This window comes from Tursiops truncatus, chromosome 1, assembly GCF_011762595.2.
Source record: "Tursiops truncatus isolate mTurTru1 chromosome 1, mTurTru1.mat.Y, whole genome shotgun sequence".
Taxonomy (NCBI): domain Eukaryota; kingdom Metazoa; phylum Chordata; class Mammalia; order Artiodactyla; family Delphinidae; genus Tursiops; species Tursiops truncatus.
The window spans coordinates 5917783-5941350 of NC_047034.1; the positions used below are offsets into that span (position 1 = coordinate 5917783).

The window sequence follows — 23568 nt, forward strand, 5'->3', positions numbered from 1 at the left end:
TTGCCTGAAATAACGGATGGCTTAACCAAGAGCTTTTTTTATAGTTAATATGGTGACTTAATTCTTAATCATCCTCTTTCTTATGGGATAGAAGCAAGCAAAAATAACAAGAAAGGATTGTTATTCCCACCCAAATGTATGATATATATGGTGATGGCAGTAGTAGTAATAGTAGCAGTAATAGTAATAGTAAAACCATCAACTTCTATTTTTAGACTCTTTTATAAATCATTGACCATTTTCATATAGGCTTTTAATAAAAAATTCCTCCAAATTCTAAACAATAGGTTAGGTACCTTTTTCTAGTAAAAGATTACTTACAAATTTATCCTAAAACAAATTACCAAAGAGGGAAAAGGCATCAAAGCTAGGTATTTTTCTAGCGTGTTTTACAACATTTAGTATTTAGGAGGAATAATATAAGTATCTGAGATCACTGTAATGACTTCAATAACAATTTATTATTTCAAAAGAAATTGACACTGGATTTTTATTGATTTTTGAAATATATCATTTTCCATCTCCCAATATAAATTAGTACAATAGTGTTGACATGTACAATCAGTATATACTGCCAGTATAGATTTCTAGAAAATGGACGATTTAATGTTTCCAGAACTGACCCATTCTCACAAGGTGGCAGGCAGACACAGAAGGATAAATCCATGGTTTTTATGTTAATCTCATTTTGTATATAGAATGTTACTAGAAAGAAACAAACTCAATGGTTTTCTTAATAGATAAAGTAATGAAGCTTTCAAAGGAGGTAATTGCTGAGCTGATAATGATTTATGGTAAATGAAATTATTTCTGCAATGAATTTTCCATATATCCCTAAAGTAAAACTATAAAGTTTTGTTTCATGGAGTTGTATCATATCCTTCCCAGAACATTAATTTCTCAATGATATCAACATTTTTACATAATTTAACACCATGGTTAACTTAATTGCACTTAAATATACATATATTTTATTTTTACAACTGGAAATTCAAGTATTGTGTTTTGGCATAAGTGTAAGAAAAATGTGGCCATTTGAATAAAATAAAATTTTTTTTTGTCATTGAGAAAAAAATTTAATTGGTTGAGTGAACTTTTTACTTCCAACATTTTATTATGAGTTGAGTATAAATAGTCAATGAGAGAAAAGAATGAGCTTTCTAAATACATTAAAACAGTAAGAAGAAATTTCCAATTATGATGACTGTTTATGCTCTCAATTTAAATAACTAGAAAAATATAAATCAGTGTGTGCAGATGTTGGAAAAAATTAGCATATAACTTTTTTACCCGAGAAAAGGTTAACAAATGAGTTAAGCTTTTTACAGGCTGGAAGTCATGTAAGTGGACCCCAAATTAGAAAATATGACCTGTACCAGTAGAAAAAGATCAATCAACAGAAACAGACTCAAAAAACACAAATATTACATAGTTATTACAATACTATCTATATGTTTAAGGTGGTAGAGGGAAACAGGAGAATAAGGAGAGGAATTGAAGATATGAAACTCTTATTAGAGTTTAGAATTTGTAATGCAGTATTCAAAATAAAATGTGTACTGGATGGGATGTACATAAGAATAGCTACCACAGAAGAAAATATCAATGAACATAAATCCATAGCAATAGACTATCCAAAATGCAAAATAGAGAAGAAAAGAAAAACACCTTGAAAAAATAGTGTTAGTTACTTGTGGGACAGTATCAGATAATCATGTAATTGGTACCAGAAGGAGGAAGAGAATGGATATTTGAAGAAATAATGACTAACATTTTTTTTCTAAATTTGATGGGGACTCTATTCAAGATCTAAGAAGCTCAGTGAAACTCAAGCAATATAAATATAACAAATAAAATAATGCCAAGACACAATATAAAAAGTTGCCAAAAGCCAATGATAAAATGCCTCAAAAGAAGCTGGACAACACAGTGTACTTACCTCTTATTGTGTTTCCATGTAGGCAGAAGAGCATTTTGGAAACAAAAACAACAACAACAAAAAAAAAGAAGCCGGAGGAAGAAGTCATTTTTTTTTTTTTCTTGAATGAGAGACAAATAAAAGGACAATAGCGAACTTCTTGTCAGAAACTTCTCAAACCAAATCACAGTTGGGAAACTTCTTTAGAGTACTGGAAAAAATAGTCTACCTAATACTCTATAAAAATATCTTTCTAAACTAAAAGCAAGTAAGGACAGTTTTAGGAAAAAAAACTGAGAAAATTTGTCAACAGCAGCTCTACTGTCTAAAAAAAATGTTCAAAGAAGTTCTTAAGATAGAAGGAAAATGATGCCAGGTGGAAAGTTAGATCTAAACAAAATAAGTAAGTATGTGGGCACATGTAAAATATACATTTCTATTTTTAAAATTTTGTTCAAAGATAATTTACTGTTTATAACAAACATTGTAAGGTTTATAGCATATATAGAAGCAAAGAAGTATGGCAGTAATAACTCAGATAATAAGGAAGAAATAGAAGTATAATGTAGTAAGCTTGTTATATTACATGTGAAGTGGTGTATTATTTAAGAGTAGATACCGAAAAGTTAAAGCTGTATATTTCAGACCCTAGAGCAGGGGACAGCAAACTGCGGCACACCAGTTTTTGGAGAAAAGCAAACATTCTTGCTAGTTTTTGTATTTTTTATGGCTGCTTTCACTTTACAGTTTAAAAAGTTTAATAAGTAAAACAGAGCTCATATGGTCTGAAAAGTCTGAAATGTTTATTATTTCATTCTTTACAGAAAAAAAAAAACATTTGCCAACCCATGATCTAGAGAAACTACAACACAACTAAATCAAAGAGATATAACTAAAAACTAATAGTGCAAATAAAATGGAATGATCATATGAGGAGCTTTTTAAAAACTCATTAAATCCAAAGAAGGCAGGGAAAGAAGAAAAGAGGAGCAAAGAACATCTGGGACAAGTGAAACACAGCTAGCAAGATGGTAGATTTAAACTCAACTATATTTATATTAAATATAAATGGACTAAACATTTTGATTAAAAGGCAGAAGGCATCAGATGGGATTAAAAGAAGCAATATCCAGCTCTGTGTTGCCTAAAAGAAGCCCACTTAAAATGTGAACAAAGAAATAGATCAAAAGAAAAAGCATACAATTATATTTCATATAATCACAAATCCATAGAAAACTGGAGTGGCTATATTAATATTAAAGTAGGTCCATACAATAACTTGGATGCCTGACAAAAACATTACACAAAGGGAAAAAAAAGCCACACAGAAACACACTGTAAGATCTTAGCAGAGTTATTGTTCCTAGAAATTAGTGATTCTAAGGGTTGGAGGTGAAAGGTGGGAATTGACTGCAAAAGGGTAAGAGGGATCTTTTTGTCATTATAGAAATGTTCTATGTTGTAATTATGGTAGAAGTTGCACTATTCTATGCATATATCAAAACTCATTGAATGTGCATTTTGAATTAGTAAATTTCTTATTTTGTTTACCAATAAGTCTATGAGATAAACAGAACAATGATGATTATCCAAAGATAACTTAAATTATATGCTTAAAATCATATAGGAAGTTTACAGTTAACTTGTTAAAGGTAAACCTATAGACTTTGCCTATCTTGTTCATTGCTGTCCCCAGATTTAGAATTATTTGTGACTATAATCATGCCCAGTTAACATATTAAATGACTAAATTGGAGAATAAAATAATGAATATCATGTGATAAATTATGATTATCAACTAATCATAAAAATGCCTCTGGTAAGACATACGGTGGCACTACAGGTTAGCTGCAAAACTGAAAAACATGCTATATACTTATTTTTAAATTGTTCAGATAATATGTTCAATACATTTTTCTTCAATCTCAGATACTATTTCAGGTGAAGTACCTTTAAGTTTAAAGTAGTGTATCCAACTACTAAAATGAAAATAAATAAGGTCTTTCCAAAACCTTTTGGACTTTCTGTGTAGAAGTGTATTTATTTTACTTTTTCAGATTATCAGGTAGATCATAGTTTTAAATTTAGAAATATTCACCTGAAAATATATTGAACCCGTTATTTGCGAATATAATTAATGTTCTATTTTTTAAAGTGTACCTGTGTTTGTTACTTTGCAGACAATCTGTACTGTTTCAGCCCACATCACTTAATGTAAAGTATTGTAATAGTATTTTCAAAGAAACTAGCATTTATTGAGCAGTTTCCATTCACTAGGGACACATAATAGCTCTAAAGGTCAATACTTGTTTAGGGGAGGGTGGGCAGTGGAGAAAGCATTTTAAAAAAACAAAACTGAACCTGAACCATTGAAGAAATAGTACGTTTTTAGACACATTATTCACTTTTTTTGAATTCTCTATCACATTAAAAAATGGCAAGGGGGTTTTGGTCTTTTACCATTTATACAACGTAGTAATACAGATTTTTAAATGTTAAGAAATATCAAATACTCCATTTTAAAGGAAAATTGAGTCTAAAGTAACTAGTTTTGTGTATGAAGCTAGTAAGTGATGGGGAGGCTCATGACAGTTGAAAATGAGTGATTTCTGAAGCTTTGCTTTATATCATTCTTCTTGTTTGGCTAATTGTTTCATCTCATCTTGATTTCTGGATGTTTATATGAAGGGAGGTTAAGAGAGTATATTTCTTGCTTTTATCTTGTGTATCATAAAGTAGTTCCAAATTATCGAAAGGTAATGAAAATCATTTTAAGTAGAGGTGGTTAAATATATTTATTCTTTTATCCATACCTCTAGCCACCTTTTCTTCCCTGAAAATACACTGGCAAGTTCAGTAAAATGAACAAAATAGTTTACTCATAAACACAGTTTGATACTAAACTGGAATACATGAGCCAGTTAAATCAGCACTAAAAAACTAACCCGTTTCATAGGTGGATAACACATAATGTAGATGGAAATTCAGGTGAGGGGAAAGGGAAATCATCTCTAGGTTGTGCTATTACCAGTTATTTGGACTGTACCCTGTTGGGGAGATAAGCACTGTGCAATGGAGAGTATTTTCTCTGGTATTTCTTGTGTCACTGAAGAAAAAATATGCTCTCACGCTGGTACAGACCAATTTCTTCCTTTTTAATTACTTGCCTTTTCCATCAGCATTCAGATGTGCTGTGGTGTCCATCCTAAAACATCTCCATCTCTTCTTCCCTCCCTTCCTCCCTCCTTCACTCTGCTCTCCCCTCCCCCCCTTTCTCTCTATATGGCTCTCTTGCTCTCTCAAGCTCTCCGTCTATCTTTCCCTCCCTCCTCCCAAATTTCCTGCATTTCCATTGCTCCCAAGCCACCATCGTCTCTCCCCTGGGCTTCTGTACTATTCGCCTACTATCCCTGAGGGCAAATTTGAGCCCCCACAAAGTCCATTTCCCACAGAGCAGCCAAAGTGTTATACTCCACACGAAATCAGATCATGCCTCCAAACCTCTCATCCTTACAACTTTTCAATGGCTTCCCTGTGCCTTTAGACTAAAATTCAAACTTCTGATCAAGGTCTCTAAAGCTCTCCAGGGTCTGGACCCAGCTTGCCCTTTTGACATTGTCTCCAACTAACTCCTTCTTGTTTAGTCCATTCTCAAGGACCTGTTTTCTGCAACTTAAACTCAATCATTTCAGCCTTTCCCATTTGGGGTTCTTTGTAAACTTTTCTTCCCCTATCTTTGCATGCCAACACCTTCATATCACAATATAGGTACAATTATTATTTACAAGTTATGGATTGAATTTGCCTGCTCTGATAATAGGAAACCTTTATACAGCACTTGATATTCTGGATCAGAATTGATTCTAAGAACTGTATATTTATTCTGATATATTAATGTTAAATTATACTTATTATTCATTTATCATTTAATTCTAATAATAAGCTTTAAGACAAAAAACTATTGCTACCCCATTTTACAGGTGAGGAAACTGAACAGAGAAAGATTAAGAAATTAAGTAATGTGCCTAAGGTCTCGGCATAATTGGGAAACCAGGATTTCAATGCAAGCCCTCTGGTTTCAGGGTCTTTGTTCTTAACAGAGCTTTTCATTGATACCTTTGTATTCTTTGAAATGCTTCTCTGATAACAATACACAATGGATGTGTGTTTTTGGCAGTCTTATTTAACAAAACCTACACAAATACATGTAAGATTTAAATTTATTTTATCAAATTTTATTCTCCTCTTTTAAAACTGCTTTTAAAATACTTCAAAAGGGACATTTTAGAAACTGAAACAAAACAAAAATATGAAACTCATGTGTGTGGAATGGGACTCAATCAATTATTATGTAAGAACAATAGGAATATACATCTATATCCTTTCTGTTATGATCTATTTACCTGAAGCACTCTATGCAGAGTATTTCCTATATGAAGATTTCGATTGAATAATTACATATGCTAATTAATACAACAAAAGAAGTTTCTTGGTAAACACTACTAGTAGTTGTTTAACTTGACTCAAATTTCTTTTAAAGTTTTCAGTATTCTACTTCATTTATTTCAACTTTTCAAAGAAGAATAGTTTTATTAAGATAAGTATGTCAATGATGAACAATAATTTCTATAAGACACTTTAAATGATATAGTGCTTTTTATTTTACCAAGGTCAGAGATTGCTTATTAAGAACACATTGAATGTCCTCACAATAGATTTCCTTAGTAGATATTTTTGCTGGGTAGGAGATAAATTCATGAGCCAAATTTTCCTAAGTAAATTTATTTTCTTCGCTAAATATGTTATTATATTTGTGGTAAAGAGCCTTTTGATCTTCAGTTGGTTGAATCTGCAGATATGGAGCCCACAGATATGGAAGGTCAATCTGCAATTTTTTTTTTTTTTGGCTGCCTGAACAGCATGTGGGATCTTAGTTCCCCGACCAGGGATCGAACCTGCGCCCCCTGCTTTGGAAGCGTGGAGTCTTAACCACTGGACCGCCAGGGAAGTCCCAAGAGATTTAATCCATTCATGTCTTTGCCACCACCAATGGTGATTACTATGATAGGGTCTTAAAAATACAGGAAACCTACCATATTTCCCCCTCCAGAATTCAGAAATAACTAAAAAATATGTAGGGAATAACTGGTAGAGACAAAAATACCAGACTTAGGGCTGATACAACTAGATTGTTGAATGTGATTTTGATAGATGACTACAATGGGCTTTTAAAAGCTCACTGTCTAATTCTTAAAGTCACAAAGTGAAAGAGAGTGAACTGTAGGACTTCCAGACAGAGCAGCACGGCAGAGAACAAGCAGACAAGGTGAACCCTACAGCAAGGCAGGCATCAGAAGGAAAGAGAGAACAGCTTTGAGCTCAGCAATTTATTTTAATTCTGTTAATTTAACACTGAGGAGGTCAGTGAGGGGTGGGTGAGGAAAGACCAGGAGTGATGAGTTCTGACTGCGATGTTACCCGTGTTTCCATATAAACCTTATGGGATCATTGAATTGAGCACATCAGCAAAATGTTTGCTCCAATTCCTGGAGTCCATGGAAAAACAAAAATCTTCAGAAAGATAAAATCCAACTATCTACTTGAACAGACACGATAGTTATACCTAGTTCTGTAAAGTTCTCAGTTATCTAGACAGTTTTTACATTTGTAACAGGCATACCAAGTCACCAATAAGATTTTGACCTCATCCCAGAACCAAAAATGAGTACAACATCATGTTAATAATCAAGGAAAAGGGTTGAATATCAATATTAACTGAGAAGGTATCTGTTAAAATTGTTTTCCCTCTAGTGCCACTGTTCAATAATGTTCACTGCTTTACATAAGAGACTTCAACAGTGCCATGGTTTACATGAGAAATTGAGTTATACGTAGCCAAATAGGTGGAGATTTTCTAATGACCTATCACATTTCAGGGCATCCTGCTTTAGTCTCCAGAATGCACCATTAACCTCTGTTCTTTTGTTTAGCTATTGTGGAAATTCACACAAGGGGGAAATTTCTCAGAAAGAATACATAAGTCAAAATTGCTTTTTATGTAGAAAGATGATTCTGGTCATCTTCTGCCAGTACAATATGCATTGAGTTGAAATTGCACCTTATTTGGAGTAAGCTCATCGCTATATATTCATTGGAATTCCAAGCTCCAGCTGATTGAATTAGCCGTCCACCCCCTCCCCCAGGTATGATTGGCAGATTTAGCTAGTAAAAATACAGGATTCCCAGTTAAATTTAAATTTCAGATAAACAACAAATGATTTTTAGTATAAGCGTGTTACCTATAATAGTTGGTGTGTGTGTATATATATATATATATATATATATATATATATGCTAAAAAATTGTTAATTTTTAATTTGAAATTCAGATTTCACAGGGCATTCTCTATTTTGCCTGGCAATCTTATCCCCACGACAGGATACAATTCCTTGTGTCTGCCCCTGGGATATGCAACCGAATATATTCCTTTATTTGAGCATTAATTTGACAATCTTATGATTATAATAGCTTTACTGGCAAACTTATGGTGGGTTCAATTATACTGCAGTTTATCTGCCTTGTAAGATAAGGATGTTCATTTATAGACTTAAGAATAAGGCACATCTGGATATCAACTTGAAAGATCATAACCGAAATTACTGTCTTTCACAGTCAAGTGACAGGTTTCTAGTCAAACCTAGTGGTGGATGTTATTTTATAAAAATAATATATATTTTCCAGTGTAGGAAATTATCAGGATCAGCTATGTTGGCCTAAAAAAGATCTTTAATTTTAGGCAGTTACTTGAGTATATATCTTGATATATCCTTGATATATATTGATATATCTCTATTAGTATGAAATATATTCTTAGATTTTGGATCAAACTGCAAAATTTAGTACTACTTTTAGGAACCAAGCTTGTCTGCAACTGAAGTGGCTAGATGAGTACTATGGCTCTAGAGCAGGATTTGAAACAGTGCCCTCCCAGCCTAAAAACTTTACCCTTGGGAAGATTAATATTTATTGAGTATGTGTCCACATGGCTTTATATTTACACCTTCTCATAGCCTTAGCAGCTAAAAAATCTCAATCCTAAAGCTATTTTCATTTTCAGTGCCAGTTCAGTTCTCCATACTTGAAGTCTGATGATGTTTTCAGAGTGAATTGACAAACTTAAAGGGCACAGCTTTTTATTTTTAAAATATGTATTGTTTTAGAGAAAAAACAAAGGATCCCGTGGTACACTTCCCTTAAAACTTACAATTAAATTCTGTTCCACAGGATTCTTTGCATTTGGCAAGAACATTACCATGTCTTATATCAGATATATCATGGAAGGAAGTCAAAAGTATTTAGGGCCTTCGTGCTTTTTAGGTACATTTCTGTTGTGTTTTTTAGACACGATGACATTAGATGATTTTTTGCAGAATTCCCATATGAATGTTCCTATCTGGGATGGCCATTTATAACCACAATTCTTTTTAATAATTATTAAAGCATAATAAATTAAGTGAACATCCTGTCTAGCTATTTCATTAACAGGAATACTTTTTCAGTGTAATAGCTTACAAGGTAGATTATAACTGTGGTTGTTCTGAACAGAATTAGATACTTTGTTTTTAACATCTATTGGAACAAAAAGTGAGCACCTGTCAGATATTTCCAGTGGCAGTAATTTGAAAATAGCCAAAGTTATATACACAATCCTGCTGTGGACAAAGCTGTAGCAAGTTATTGTTGACAGCTCTATGGTTTGAAGATAAGACACTCTACAATAATTCCTGTAATTTTCTGTAAGTGGTATAACACACTTGGCATTTATTTATCTTCTAGATGAAATGAACGATCATCAAAGTACCCTCTCCTACATCCTGATAAACCCATCTCCAGATACCAGACTAGAGCTGAATGATGTTGTGTAAGTTGATCTCACATAAGGCATGTATTTTCAGAAAACCACTGATTTATTTTATATTTTTATTTCCACCATAATAGCCCCTTATCTTTCTTGTGATACAAATGCTTAGGAAATCAAAGTCTAATTTTTGTGTTCAATAAACAAATGCATTTTGTATATTGCTGTGTGTAATACTGTATAAAAGCATTGTAGGATGGTAGAGCTAAAAAAGAAGGAAAAAGCAGTATGAATTTTGTATTTTGTGAGCAAATATACATTTGGACAAATAATAGAAAATATGTGGAACAAGAAGAGATCAGCTCAAAGGAAAACCTAAAATATCCCACACTAGCTAGTTTGAAATACCTGAGAGTTTCTCAAAGCCAAGGTAAAATTGGTCAAAACCCTTATTAGGAAAGGATCTATGGTAGTAATTTGATTCATCAAAAACTATGTATTATGCATGTTTAGTTGTACTAGTGTTGCCTTAAAAATGTGCTCTATAGAAACAAATAAGGCATTTTCCCTGATTTCAAAGTGTTTACATTCTAATTAACAAAACTACAATTTAAGCATAAACTTTTAATAGCAGTATATATATGAGTTTGTCACATGACTTAAGCATTGATTAAGTGAGATGGTGGTTTTCAAAATTCAGGAGAGAAGCCATTATTGTGAGCTACAGGGATTACGAAGGACGACGGACTTGAACTAGACACTCAGGGTAGATGGAATTTGTGCAGGTGGAGAGAAAGGAGGGGACAAATGCAGAACATTTGTTCCAGAACAGGAAGATGGCTTGAGAAAATGCACTGCCTGGGCATCGCATAATGTGTGCCGGCTGGCAATACTACAGAGCCTAGTTTGACCAGAGTAAAAGCTTTGTATTAACATCTCTGTTGTTAATTAGTTAAACATAATATTGGCAACATATTAAACCTGGCTTTGGAAGGACCTTAGATGACAAAATAAGGAATTGATATTCAACCTTATAGACAATGGGCAGCACTTGGATATATGAGCGAGAAAGTAGCAGGATTTTAGCAAAGGCATTTTGACAGTTGTAGGTGTAAGCCTAGGTGAGAAATTCCTCATGAGTCTGAGCTTGAGGTTCATGGTCCTAAGGCTGAGCTGCACCAAGGCCTGCTTACACAGGGTAGTTAACTCCAGGTTGTATTGGTGACATAAAACAAATGCCAAAGATTCAAAAGTCTTGGTGGGTGTTAGGTCCACAGGATGTGTTTGTGTCTATAACCTGGAAATAATAAGGTCAGTAACTAAGAAGAGTGAGAACATTATGTGATGCAGAGCATGAAGTGGATCCATGCAAGTGATTTAGAACTAAAGCTAGTAATATGCCAGCAATTAGATGCTGTCAGTTTCGTAGGAGATTTTGGCTGGGGTTGGAGGGTTCAATTTTTTAAAAAAGAGCTCTGTAAAAAGCAATAGAACTGATTGGCAGGATGGAGATAAGAATCATTCATAACATCTGGGTGATGGATTGTAAAGACAAGATCCTATGGAGGTAAATTTATGGAGACAAAGAGTGAGACTTGTTCATTGGTCTGGGAATTGGAAAATAAGGGCTCTCACATGGCTTTCAGATTTCAAATCTATGTGATTGCAAAAGAAATTACTGCCTCACTGAAACAAGTCAGTAGAGGGAGGCACTTTTTCAAGCAGGAAAGAGCAGTCGTTGGGTATGGAGAAATGAGAGATGATGAGCTGGAGTTTAGGTACCTTGTTCAGTGTGCTAAGTGGAAATGTCTAGAAAGCATATAGAGATAAAGTACCAAGCTTTGGAAAGAAGCTAGTTCTATATAGAAACTAGTTACTTTTCACCTTCTAAATGAATAAAACCGAGAAGAGAATGATTTTTTGAAAAAAAGCGATACATAAAGAAGTAAAAGTAGAAGAATGAATACTGGCCTGCTGAGTACTGCTCAGTTTTAGGGCAAAAAGATGAATGTGCTTCAAAAGCTTCTTAGGAAAATACATCAGCAGGGGTAACTTTGACCCAAGATCGGTGTGAAAAGATTTTTGTAAGTCACCTAAGATACAACTAGCAAGTTTAATAATGCTTTATTTTGCCATCTGATGATACTGGTTAGAGTATAGGAACTTGGGGGAATCTGATGAATGGTAATTCCAGCTGCTAGAGTTCTTAAGGCGGCTGTCAAACTTTATATCCAGTGGGGATGCTGAATTTTTGGAGCACTTTAAGCTAGATGAAAATATCTTATTTGTGATGCACCTGGCTTTCAACTGCCCATTCTGGAGACTTTACTTAGCATATGACTGTAATACAACAAAACTGCTCCGTTTTTCTTGTGTCCATATTTACACATGTCTTTCTTCCTTTAACCCATAAAATCAGGCAATTTTTAAAAAATCTGCCCTTGTAGTCCCAACTTTCATATGTCTCTTTTTCAAATTATCAACTATATATGTTTTTTTAAAAAAGTTGGGATTACCTTATTTTTATTTCATAACAAATCGTAAATTTCTTGAGCCTAATATAATTCTTTGCCATGATTATTTTTGATGGCATGGGAAGATAGTGTTAACCTTTTGAGTCTATGTATCAATACAAATCCTTCCATCAGATAGATTTTATAATTCAAAATAATTCCTGAAACTTTTAAAAACTGAAACATAAAAATAAAATATATGATGTTACAATATATACAGATAAAATAAGCATGGAATATTCTGCCTTTGGGTGCTATTATTTTTTATTAGTTTTAAGCTAAAACATCAACTTGACTGCTATTAAAAAAAAAAAAGAACTCTTTTTTTCCATGATCTGTTTTTTTGCATTGAGATAATTAAATTTTAGTACAACTGGAGCAAGAAAATATGCTACCATGACAAGCAGTACAAAAAATGCATTTAAGAAACTTATTTTATTAGACTCATACTTTTAGTAGTGATTATAATAGGGAAAGGAAATTTTGCAGCTACATCAATGAATTTAGGGGATAATGGATTATACTCATACCTTTTATGTTTTTCTAAAATATCACTTTCAAAAGTTCATTTTAAATGAAGGTGTAACAATAATTTGATTTGAAGAACAATAAATCACTAGGTGATATGGGGTTAAAAAGCTTAATGTACACTATTAGTTTTCTTCATTGATCTACTATGCTATTGATATTCAGAGTAATTATAAAGCAGGTGGTTGGATAACAAAATCTAGTTAATAAATAAATCCAAGGACGCTAATCTCAACTTTCATTTGATCCAAGAAAATAGACTGTAGTGCTTGAAATTGCTCTTTTAAGGGACATATTTTATGAATATTTTTCCTTTGGTTTTTAAGAGGAGAAGTACAAATCTTCATTAGAGTCCCCACTTTTAAAATAGTTTCTCCATTTATTTTGTAACTCCGAACATTATTATAAAACTATGAAATACTAATTGCATTTGCACCTGAACAAGACTTTTAGAACGCTGTATTACATATATTTACTTTCCTTCTCTTCCTTCCAAAACCTCAGTGGTTTCCAGTGGGAAGCCTTTGGAACAGAAATAGAAACTACTTATCCTGAAACTTAAAGTCCTTTATTAGCTGCTTTCTATGTTTCTTCCTGAATTTACCTACCATCATCTCCTGGTCTAACCGGTCCTCTAAAGTCAAACTCATTTTCTAAACGTGTTGGGAGCATCCTTTTCTGTGTCCCATTTCCTCTCCATTTGTCTCCACTTAAGCCTGGAAAGCCATCAATCCAACCTCCTCAATAAACTATTCCCTCATTCACTGTTGTTCTTTTTGTCTTTCTGTGATGTTTGGAATTTCTTTTTAATCTTTCTATGTGTTTCATAAATTATGCTCTGTTAATCCTCTGCAGGGGTCAGAAGTGTATGGTTTTTTGTATTCCCAGGACCTAGCCCAGTAGTCCAGACACGTTCAAGAAACGGACGCTCATGTCACTTGACGGTCTGAAGTAAAACATCTCTCTTGAAACAAATTCTAACATTATTGAAATGTGTGAGTTTGGCAGGTGAACATTTTCCTATTTACTATTAGAATGAATTGAGAATTATTTTCTTTGTCCAATTTCTTACTATAGCATAACCTGAATTTTAGGTTAATAAATTTCCCAATAATTAAAATATTATCTAGGGATAATATCCTCCAGAGCGTTTATGAAATCATTAATTTTATAGAATCATAGAATATTTAAATTAAAAAGCCTATAGAATAATGTAGGTCAAATTTATTTATGAATGATAAAAATAACACTAAGAGCAGTTGATTAATATAATCATGGCTAGGATTTAGGTATCCTTGATAGAAAAATAGCCAAAGAAAAGAATAATAAATCAACAAAATACTAAAATAAAACATAAACTTTTGAAAAGATGGAGGTGGTGAAATGTATCCTAACTGAAAGATAATGATTCTTCATTCATCCACATTCATCTTGATAATTTTCTTAGGTGTAGAATTATTACAAGCCCTTGCCAAATAAACAGCAAGTCCTTCTACCAACGTTATATAGAGACAAGTTTCGATAACTTTAAACACTGAACAAATAAATTTAAAGTAACAATCTAAAGTGTCAATGTGAACTAGTTTTTTTGATTACAGTTATTTGCCTTGTTTTCTTTTCTTAGATACTTAATCCGACCCGATCCACTGGCCTACCTACCAAATGGTGAACCCAGTCGAAAAAACAGCATCTGCAACACCACAGGCCAAGATTCTCGGGAGGAAACTCAGCTTTGATAAAAAAGAAAATAAGAGACTTTTTTCTCCTACAAGGATCTTGCTTGAAACAACTCTAAATCTTAGAAAAACAAGAGTGTTGCTGGCATGAAATAAACTAGATTGGAGTATATCCAATTCTCTCATATTAAAAATAAATCTATTCTCCTAGAAGTTTAGATAATTTTGAAATTTAAAGTACTGCTTTGTTGGTACTCCTCCCATTAATATTTGAAAGACATCAATGGAATGATTTTGAACACCTAAATTGAAACGCAAAAATTTGAACCTGATGTTTCACTGTTTGACAATAATACAAACTGTATGAAGCCAATTTTTAAAAAATATTAAGGTTTATGAAAGTAAACTAGAAGTCCAGTTATATCTGGTGCATCCCAATGGACATAGAAGATTGTTGCTCCACTTAACATTAAATGTGTCCTATTATATTCTTTAAACTTGCCATTTTATAAAAATGAGCTCATCACAAGTGTCCGGCCTTCTCTACACAGATTAACAGACAAACTTGTGTGGCTGACTTTTGTGTAAGAATCATAGTTTGCTTTAGAATATGAATCTTTAAGTCATTTTACCCTTTTTGTTGACTTTTCACATGATATATTCATTTTAGAATTTGAGCTGTTCATAGCATGTTTTATTACTCTGAAGAAACCAAAACAAACAAAAAGAAATATCAACTACATGAACTTTTCCCTAACTTTATGTTTAACACACGTTGTATGCCAAGAACAGTATGTGAAAGCAAATATTTATTGTTTTCCTAAAAGAATCCTAACATAGAGAATACTTAAAACACATTTGTTGACTTAAATTTAATCTAAGAATTGAAGCATTAATTGAAATATTCAGTAATGATTTTCATTAGACTCTTGAGCTTTAACATTTTTTATATATCTATACAGTATATTTCATTAGAAAGATAGTTTAAAATTAAAAGAAGCAAAATTATACTTTTTATAGAATACAAAGAAATTTCAAACATTAAAAGTCCTCCTTTATACCTTTAGTATTGAAATAATAATACACCAAAAATTGGTATATCAAAAATTTTGATCTAATTTTGGAAAGTTATCTATAGGAGCTATGTTTTAACATTGTGAGGAAAAAGCATAAAATAAAAATAAGTAGGTTTTGCTGTTTAAATGTAAGGTAAACCGTACATAATTTGACAGTTATAAATAGAGAAACGCTGACTTTTGGCAACACCAGTGCTTTTACCTACATTGCATTATTCCCTTTCAGAAACAGGTTGAAAAGCACAGAGCACAGTTTGCCAGGTAGTTGAAGTGCACTGTCATTCCCATGAAAGAGACATTGACAAATTTAAAAAGATATTTTTCTTCCAATTTTGTATGTTTTTATTTCTGAATTTGACATTAAATTTTAATTCAACAGAAAATAGGACACATAAGACTAGAAAGAGACATGTTATCATTTCTTTTCACAAAGAAGCAGATAAATTGAAAGGAAAATAGAAGCATTCAAAATAATAAAGAAGGCTTCCCTGGTGGCGCAGTGGTTGAGAGTCCGCCTGCCGATGAAGGGGACACGGGTTCGTGCCCTGGTCCGGGAAGATCCCACATGCTGCGGAGCGGCTGGGCCCATGAGCCATGGCCGTTGAGCCTGAGCGTCCGAAGCCTGTGCTCCGCAATGGGAGAGGCCACAACAGTGAGAGGCCCGTGTACTGCAAAAAAATAAATAAAGAAAATAAAGAAAAATAAAGCCTAATATTTCCCCAATAATTCTATGGATATAAAATATAAAACATAAAATGTGAAATTATAGATTATATAGCCATTGTATATTTGGCTTTGAGAATATGAAATGCCTATTTGTTTAGTATTTTACATTACTCTCGTTTTAGAATGACAAGAACATCAAGAATTTCCCCTAAAATAGGGAAAGCCTGTATTTAATTTTCTTTAACTATACAGGGAAGTAGAATTTATAGCAGGTTACTTAAAATTGGAAACATATCTTAAAACAAAGATTGTATGCATATGTATGTGTATATGTTATAAACACAGCTGAAATATATCAGACAAATACATATTCACATGTAAAATTTCAAACTAAAGGTGGAATTGAACAAATACATGTAATGGAGCACAATAATAAATTTAATGAACTTGTTTTATATTTGCACATTGATATTTAAGTATGATGTTTCTTTGAGTTGCCTTTTCTTTACTCCATTACAGTTATGTTTAGGAATAAATGTAAGATTTTATGAATCTTCTATTTCCCCACAAGATCTCAAGTTGAGTATTTTTGCATTATGACAGTTGTCAAGACTAGGATTTTAAGCTAGGACCTGACTATATTTCCTATAACACTATAAAATTTGTTTCATAAATTTTACAATAATTATTTTTGATTATGAACATTAGTCCAAATTTAATATTTGACACAATTCATATTAGCTTGCTATAATAATAGTTTATTAGCCTTTCTGTTATTTAAAGAATAAACACATACTTATAAAAGCCTTTTAACAAACAGTTGCCTTTTTAAATACTTACACTTGCATATGAAAATAAAAAATGAAGTCAACATTAGTCCTTGTAACCCTATGGGATTTGGTTCTGTTTATTGTCTATGTACCATTTTGCTACCAGTTACACTGAATTGCTTTAAAATAAATAATAAAATTATTTCTGATGATGAAAACCCTTGATTTTTTTTGCCAAAACTTGAGGTATTTAGACAAATTATATTTTGAATTGTCACAATTATATTTTCACTTGTCACTTTAATTTTTCAAAACCAATATAAACATGAAGGTGATCTCGTTGGAAAAGATAGCCATAAATAAACTCGTTGAATTACTTCTTAACATAATAGCTCCTGAATAACTATGTCACAGGAAAAGGGAAGGAAGGAAGGAAGGAAGGACAGGGAGGGTGGAACGAGAGAAGAGGAAGTGAACAAAGGGAGGGAGGGAAAAGGAAAGGGAAGAAGAGGGAAGAAAAAGAAGGCAAAATGAAAACAATGTAGGTGCCAGAAGAGAATTTTTTTTTTTAACAAAATGGAAGATAATGTCTCAATACAGTCATTTAAAGGCCAGAAAAGCACTGGTTAGAGAAAATAAAAATAAGTTTAAATGCAAAACTAGACTTTTGATCTAAGGAAAATGGAATAGAAACTTTTCTCCCCATTCCTTCTCCTAAATACAGGTAAAAACCCTAGATATGAAACTGAGCAGGACCTTGTGGGGCCTTCCCAGGGACAGACACCTCCTGCACCGTGTCTCAGGAAAGCAGTGAAGCAAGACAAAATAATAATAGTTCAGCCATAAAACAGTCAAGGACCCTTAGTTCCTCAAGAGCTATAAATTCTGAGCCATATCCTGGAGCTGTTTTACAGATACTGAAACCCCTGCAAGAGGGAAGAAGCTGACTGTGTGCTGCCCACCAACACATAGATCCCACACCAGGTGGAACCAGAAAATTGAAAATTGAGATTCCTGAAATAACATCCTGTTACCTCATCACCAACCAATCATAAGGATGTACATGAACTGATTACACAGGACCCTCTCCCTCACCTTGCCTTTAAAATCCCTTCCTCGAAAGCCACTGGAGAGTTTGGGTCTTTTGAGCAGTAGCTGACTCTTCTCCTTGCTTGGCACCCTGCAGTAAATGCTGTACTTTCCTTCACCACAACCAAGTGTCAGAAAATTGGCTTTGCTGCACGTTGGGCAAGAAGACCCAAGTTTGGTTGAGTAACAGATATTATACATCAATCCAGCATAAGAAGACTGAAAGGTAAAGAGAAGGAAGATGGAGTAGGAAACTGGAGCTTGAGGAGCAGCATGGTGGTGAGTTCTCTGGGTTTTCTTTTTGCATTCTGTGGAGCTTGCTCTGGATATAGGGAAATACTAATGAACACAGACAAAATTACCAAGAAAAACATGCTCTGTACTTCCAAGGGGCTGACTTTACAGCATATGCAACTGTCATAGCACCAGCCTTCTGATGATCCTGCAGTGTGATTGGCTTGTTCAGAGAATGTCTCCTAAAATATATGGTGGTCAACACACCCAGTGGCTAGGAGCTTCCCTCAGCATCCCCTCGGTTGGTGGTGTAGTCAAGTGCCTCCAGTGAGACCCTTCCCCATGAAGACGCTCCAGCGATTTACAACAAGGGAGAACCCCAGTGACTTTTCTGCAAGCCTTTGGGCCACAGCAGTGCCAGCAGAGTCTGGGTTTCAGCCCTGGGGTCTCTTCATGGGATGCTGTATCTCAGGTCTGAAGACAATGCATGCTCCTTGTATCTGCTATTGCTATATTATTTTCAAGTTCTTACTACTTGTTACTAACCAATCTGTCATTACTCCAAAGCTCTGCTACAGTTTATAATTATCTACCTTAAACTTTCTCTGTCCAAATCACTGTGTAGTTTATTTCTCCAGATTGAATGCTGGCTGAGACTGGATGCATAAATGAGTTCTCCATCTGAATAAATCTGAGATAATGGTGATATCAAATTCCAAGGACTGGAATCTGAAGGACAGATACTGGGAAAATTCAGCAAATTAAATAGTGTCTGCTGGGAAAATTTTAAGACAGACAATGCTTATTCCTGGGAGCATAAGACAACTTCTATTTCATTTTGATCTTCCCTGATTTTTTATAGGACTTCTCTCTAGTCTATATAATTTGGAGGGACAGGTCAGTTTTAACTATGGTAGATCAATCTAAGATTATAGCAACTGGTTCTAAAGAAGCAGTTACTTGGCTTATAATTGAAACTTATGTGCTATCATAGTATTCAACAGAATTTTATTCTATTGCTTATATCTAAAATGTTTCAATAGAGATAAAATAATAGTATGTCTTCCTAAGTATAAGTCATAGCAGAAATATAAGAAACTGCACTATTATTTAGTCACACTCCAAAGAAATACATAGTTCTACACAGAGGTTTATGTTTTCCATCTATCACATACAAAATATGTTTCATTTCATGTGCTACCAGGCTAGATAACTTTGCACTTGAAAGTTAAATACAATTCCAAAAGGAAACATTCCTGAATTTACAGACTGTCTTTCCCCGATCTGTGTGTTATTAATATTTATATAGAATAAGAAAGCTTATGTAGGTCTTGGAATATTCTCAACTTACAAAAGATAGGACCTATGAGATACTCTTATTACTATGCCTGAGGTAAGTACTGAACTTGATGTTTGTAAACACAATTACTAGAATAATATAAATATTCAAATCATTGGAGTAGTATAAATATAATGGAAATATTTACTATCTTAGAATTCAAACTTAGATGAAAAATGTTGAGAAAACACTAACTACTTGAAAAATACTTCAATTTTAGATATTTTGGGCCAACTAAGCTGCAAATGATTTGATTTTGAAAAGAGACTATCTTATGATTGCCTTTTAATAAAAACTAATTGATTTTTAATGTTTATGGCAAAAAGCATGCTGTGAAATGACTATAAAATGACGAACATTTTCAGTGGAAAACGTTACTAAAAATAATTAAGTAGCTGTGCTTGATTTATTATCTCTAACTAAAGGAGAAAAATCATTTATTTTGAAGTACTCAACGGCCTCCAAGTTAGTGTGGGCAATCCTCATTTTTCACTCGAGTGAAATTAAAATTTATCCTTCCACTAGGAAACAAATTGAAATCCAATTTGAAGCAAAATGGAGAGTAATCAGTTACTTCCAAGTCACTGTTACAAACTCAAGAACCTGTGTTAGCAGGAGTGAAGATGGTTCCTTGATCACTCTGGAATATAAATAATTCAGGGCACATTTAAAAAAATCTGTTGAAAAATTTCTATTTAACAACATGGCTGTGATATTTATTAGATGGTCCTATACGTTAAAAATCACTTAATAAAATAATTTTATTTTGTCATTTTGGGGGCATGCTATCATTTTTTTTTCTTATTTGCTGAAATATTGATATTGTGAAAGAATTTCATCTAAAATGGATCAGGGGATATAAAATGGAAAAATCTCACACATGTGCCTTCAGGAAGACAAAAACTTAAAGACTGAGAAACTGACTTCCTATAAATGCCTGATTTATAGAAAACTGATAGTATTAGAATTTCTTAAATGATAGGGGGTTGGTCTGGTGTTACCTCATATCAACCTGAGGAAATTTTTTCATGGTTTCTAGAGGGATGAACAAAAATTGATCCAGGTCAGGTTGGTCTCACAAAATAAACTGAATTGAGCTTTGTTTGTATGGCAATGCTGGTTTTGTCTGCATGGGGAATTTTCAAAGGTGGTCTCCGTTTTTTTTTTATTTTAAAAGACTCTAACTGAACTCTCCCCCCTTTACATTCCTGCCCATAAATACAGCCAACCCCAAACCCTCAACAGACTTGCCTGTACTGTAGTTTACTACTGTTTGCACGTCCCAAATAGCAATTCCTCTGCTATTCCTGAATAAACTCATCTTTTTGACAATTTTGAGCTTGCCTCATTTTACATTTTCATTTGGATCAACAAAACTACATCCTGTAAATAAACTATTAAACGTGTATTATTAAGAATCTGCAAGGGGACCTCCCTGGTGGTCCAGTGGTTAAGACTCCACGCTTCCACTTCAGGGGGCTCGGGTTCGATCTCTGGTCCAGGAACTAAGATCCCTCCAAAAAAAAAAAAAAAGAATCTGCAAGAACAAAAGCTTAGCATTTCACAAGAGTTCCTGTAATATTTGTAAATGTTTTCTTAAATAGAAACTATTTTAAAATATTGACAAGATCTGTGCTGCCTCATAATTATTTGGACTTACAGAGCCATTTTTCTGTATTAAAAGAATCAGACTTCCCTGATATATTTCAATATTCCTCAACACCTTCCTTTTGTCTACCTTTTGATATAAAATAGCTACCAAAGCAATTACTAAATTCATGTAACCTTGAAGTAACTTAGTGAAGTAACTTAATGTCTTTTTGTATCATGGATAGAAGACAATTTTCATCTGAGTCCAAAATCAATTGTTTCTTTGTAACTCTTCCAATATCTTCATATCTTCACAGGATAAACTACAGGATACAGGTGATGATCAAGGGTAAGTAATTTGTTTTGTGTATACAATATTGGTCATGTCTCTGGACTTACCTGTGTTGCAATTGCTACATCTTGCATCCTGGTATGGTTTACCGCACCAACTTACAGAGGCAGCTACTTAGTGCTGGGTGTGCAGAAGCTCAATAGTGGGAAATTTTGGCTGTGTGGAAAGGTGCTTTGTCACCCAGTATCAACTCCCCAATATTGTAACATGGCTGTTGTTTCTATGATATTTCTTACCAACCTGGTAATCTCTGTCTGAGGCTCTGAGGAATGTAAACCACCGGCCTTGGTACCTGGGTGATGAAATTGGAAATGACTTTGGTAGGAGAAAATTGTACATGTGCAAAACCATAACAAATCATTTATTATTCATTATTGCATTCCCACAGAGTAACTCTTATGCTCTCTATAATCATTTAAAACTTCTTGATTTGAATTTACTGCATTTTCACCCAACTAATTCTCAAAGTTACACACATAATAAATATCAGTAGGGAATCAATAACTTCAGATAATCAAATCATCTTTAAATTTTTAGTTGTATGTTTTTCTTTTGATATTCAAATTATGATGGAGTCAAATTTGAATCTCATAATTGTGGTATAGCTTGAATTTCATAGAGCGAACACAAAAGGTCACAAAAGCCCAGATTGTGATAGAATCAATTCTTCTTTATTCAGAACAAGGAAGTTTACCTGTTTGAAAAAGTCTCCAGAGTATAATCATTTCAGCAGAAAAAAAATGATGTGCAGTAATAAGGTTATTATAAAGACAGAAAGAAAACTTAAGTTTATATAAATTAAAGAACGATATTCTGGGTGGCAATTTTATCGAGAATCCTAAACTCTAAAAACCTAAACCTATGTGCACAACTTCTAAATGTTTATAGCTAATGCTGAAAGGTGCAGTGTAGATTTTTTGAGGCCAAAGATACTAAAAGCACATATCCAGTTCCAGAAAGAAAATCTGAGTATTGTACTTGAAGATCAACACCCATTAGCATGTACCATCTTTTAGCAGAATCTCATATAAGCAAAATTCTTCTCATAGGAAGCCACTGAAATAAAGCTTTGATGGTGAAATTGTTGCTAATAGTTTTTGTATCAGGATCTCTCTTCTAACACACACGTCAGAGTCTGTTTTCATGAAAAAATGGACACTGGAGTCATAAATAGTAACCCATTTTATCCCCATTAGAACTTTATGGGTCAAGTTTTCTTATGTATCCTAAAAGTTCTGTTGAATAATATCATGACCTTTTCTACTTTCTTTCCTTACATCCTCAGTGGAATTGTCTTTCCCAACACTTCGCTTAAATACGGGAACCACAGGATAACCCTGTACCACAGTTTCATTTCCCCAGGTTTTCCTGATACTGTCTCCATCTGACTTCTTATATGGTTAGGAATAGATTAAAAAATACCAAAAATGATGTTTAGTCTTTACACTTGTGTATTTCATTGACTAAAAAAATTCGTATGCCTATGAATACATGTTTTTCTCATTAGTTTTAAAAGTTCATCTATTGCCATTAAACTTTTTTTTTCATAGTGAACAGATTTCTGGTAGAAGCATTTCATTGTGAGGGTTTTTGTTGCTTTGATTTCCTTAAGGGATAAAGTTTCTGCTTTCAGAAAAATTTTGAAAATTAAAATCAGATTATCTTCCTGTTACAATTGGAGCTAAAAGAGTATTGGGTTTGGGCACCAGAAGGTATGAAAAAGTAAGTAGCTCATTTGTAAGTAGATGGTACAGATTAAGAAAGGCAATTTTATGAAATGCAGAGAACAGATAATTGCTGCTTTTATGTGACTCATGTTTTGTAACTTTTTCAAGTGTCTTCGGGAGCTGATATATTGCAATAGAGAAAGTATATCCAGCTCTAAAGTGCTGATCTTCCCTATTTAGTAAATATGTGTCTTTCTTTTCTCATTTATCTTGATCCTTTGACATTATAGGT

At 33.4% G+C, this 23568-nt stretch overlaps 1 protein-coding gene across 4 annotated transcripts in view; it reads left to right on the forward strand.

Moving 5' to 3' along the window:
* Positions 1-17217, forward strand: part of KCNT2 (potassium sodium-activated channel subfamily T member 2) — a 372171-nt gene extending 354954 nt beyond the window's left edge. For all 4 annotated transcript variants that reach the window (XM_073800193.1, XM_073800198.1, XM_073800201.1 and 1 more), the window contains 2 exons: positions 9755-9839; positions 14442-17217. In XM_073800193.1, the coding sequence (XP_073656294.1) occupies positions 9755-9839; positions 14442-14553 (197 nt within the window). In that variant the 3' untranslated portion in view covers positions 14554-17217. The remainder of the gene's footprint in view (positions 1-9754; positions 9840-14441) is intronic.
* The last annotated feature ends 6351 nt before the right edge of the window (positions 17218-23568 follow it).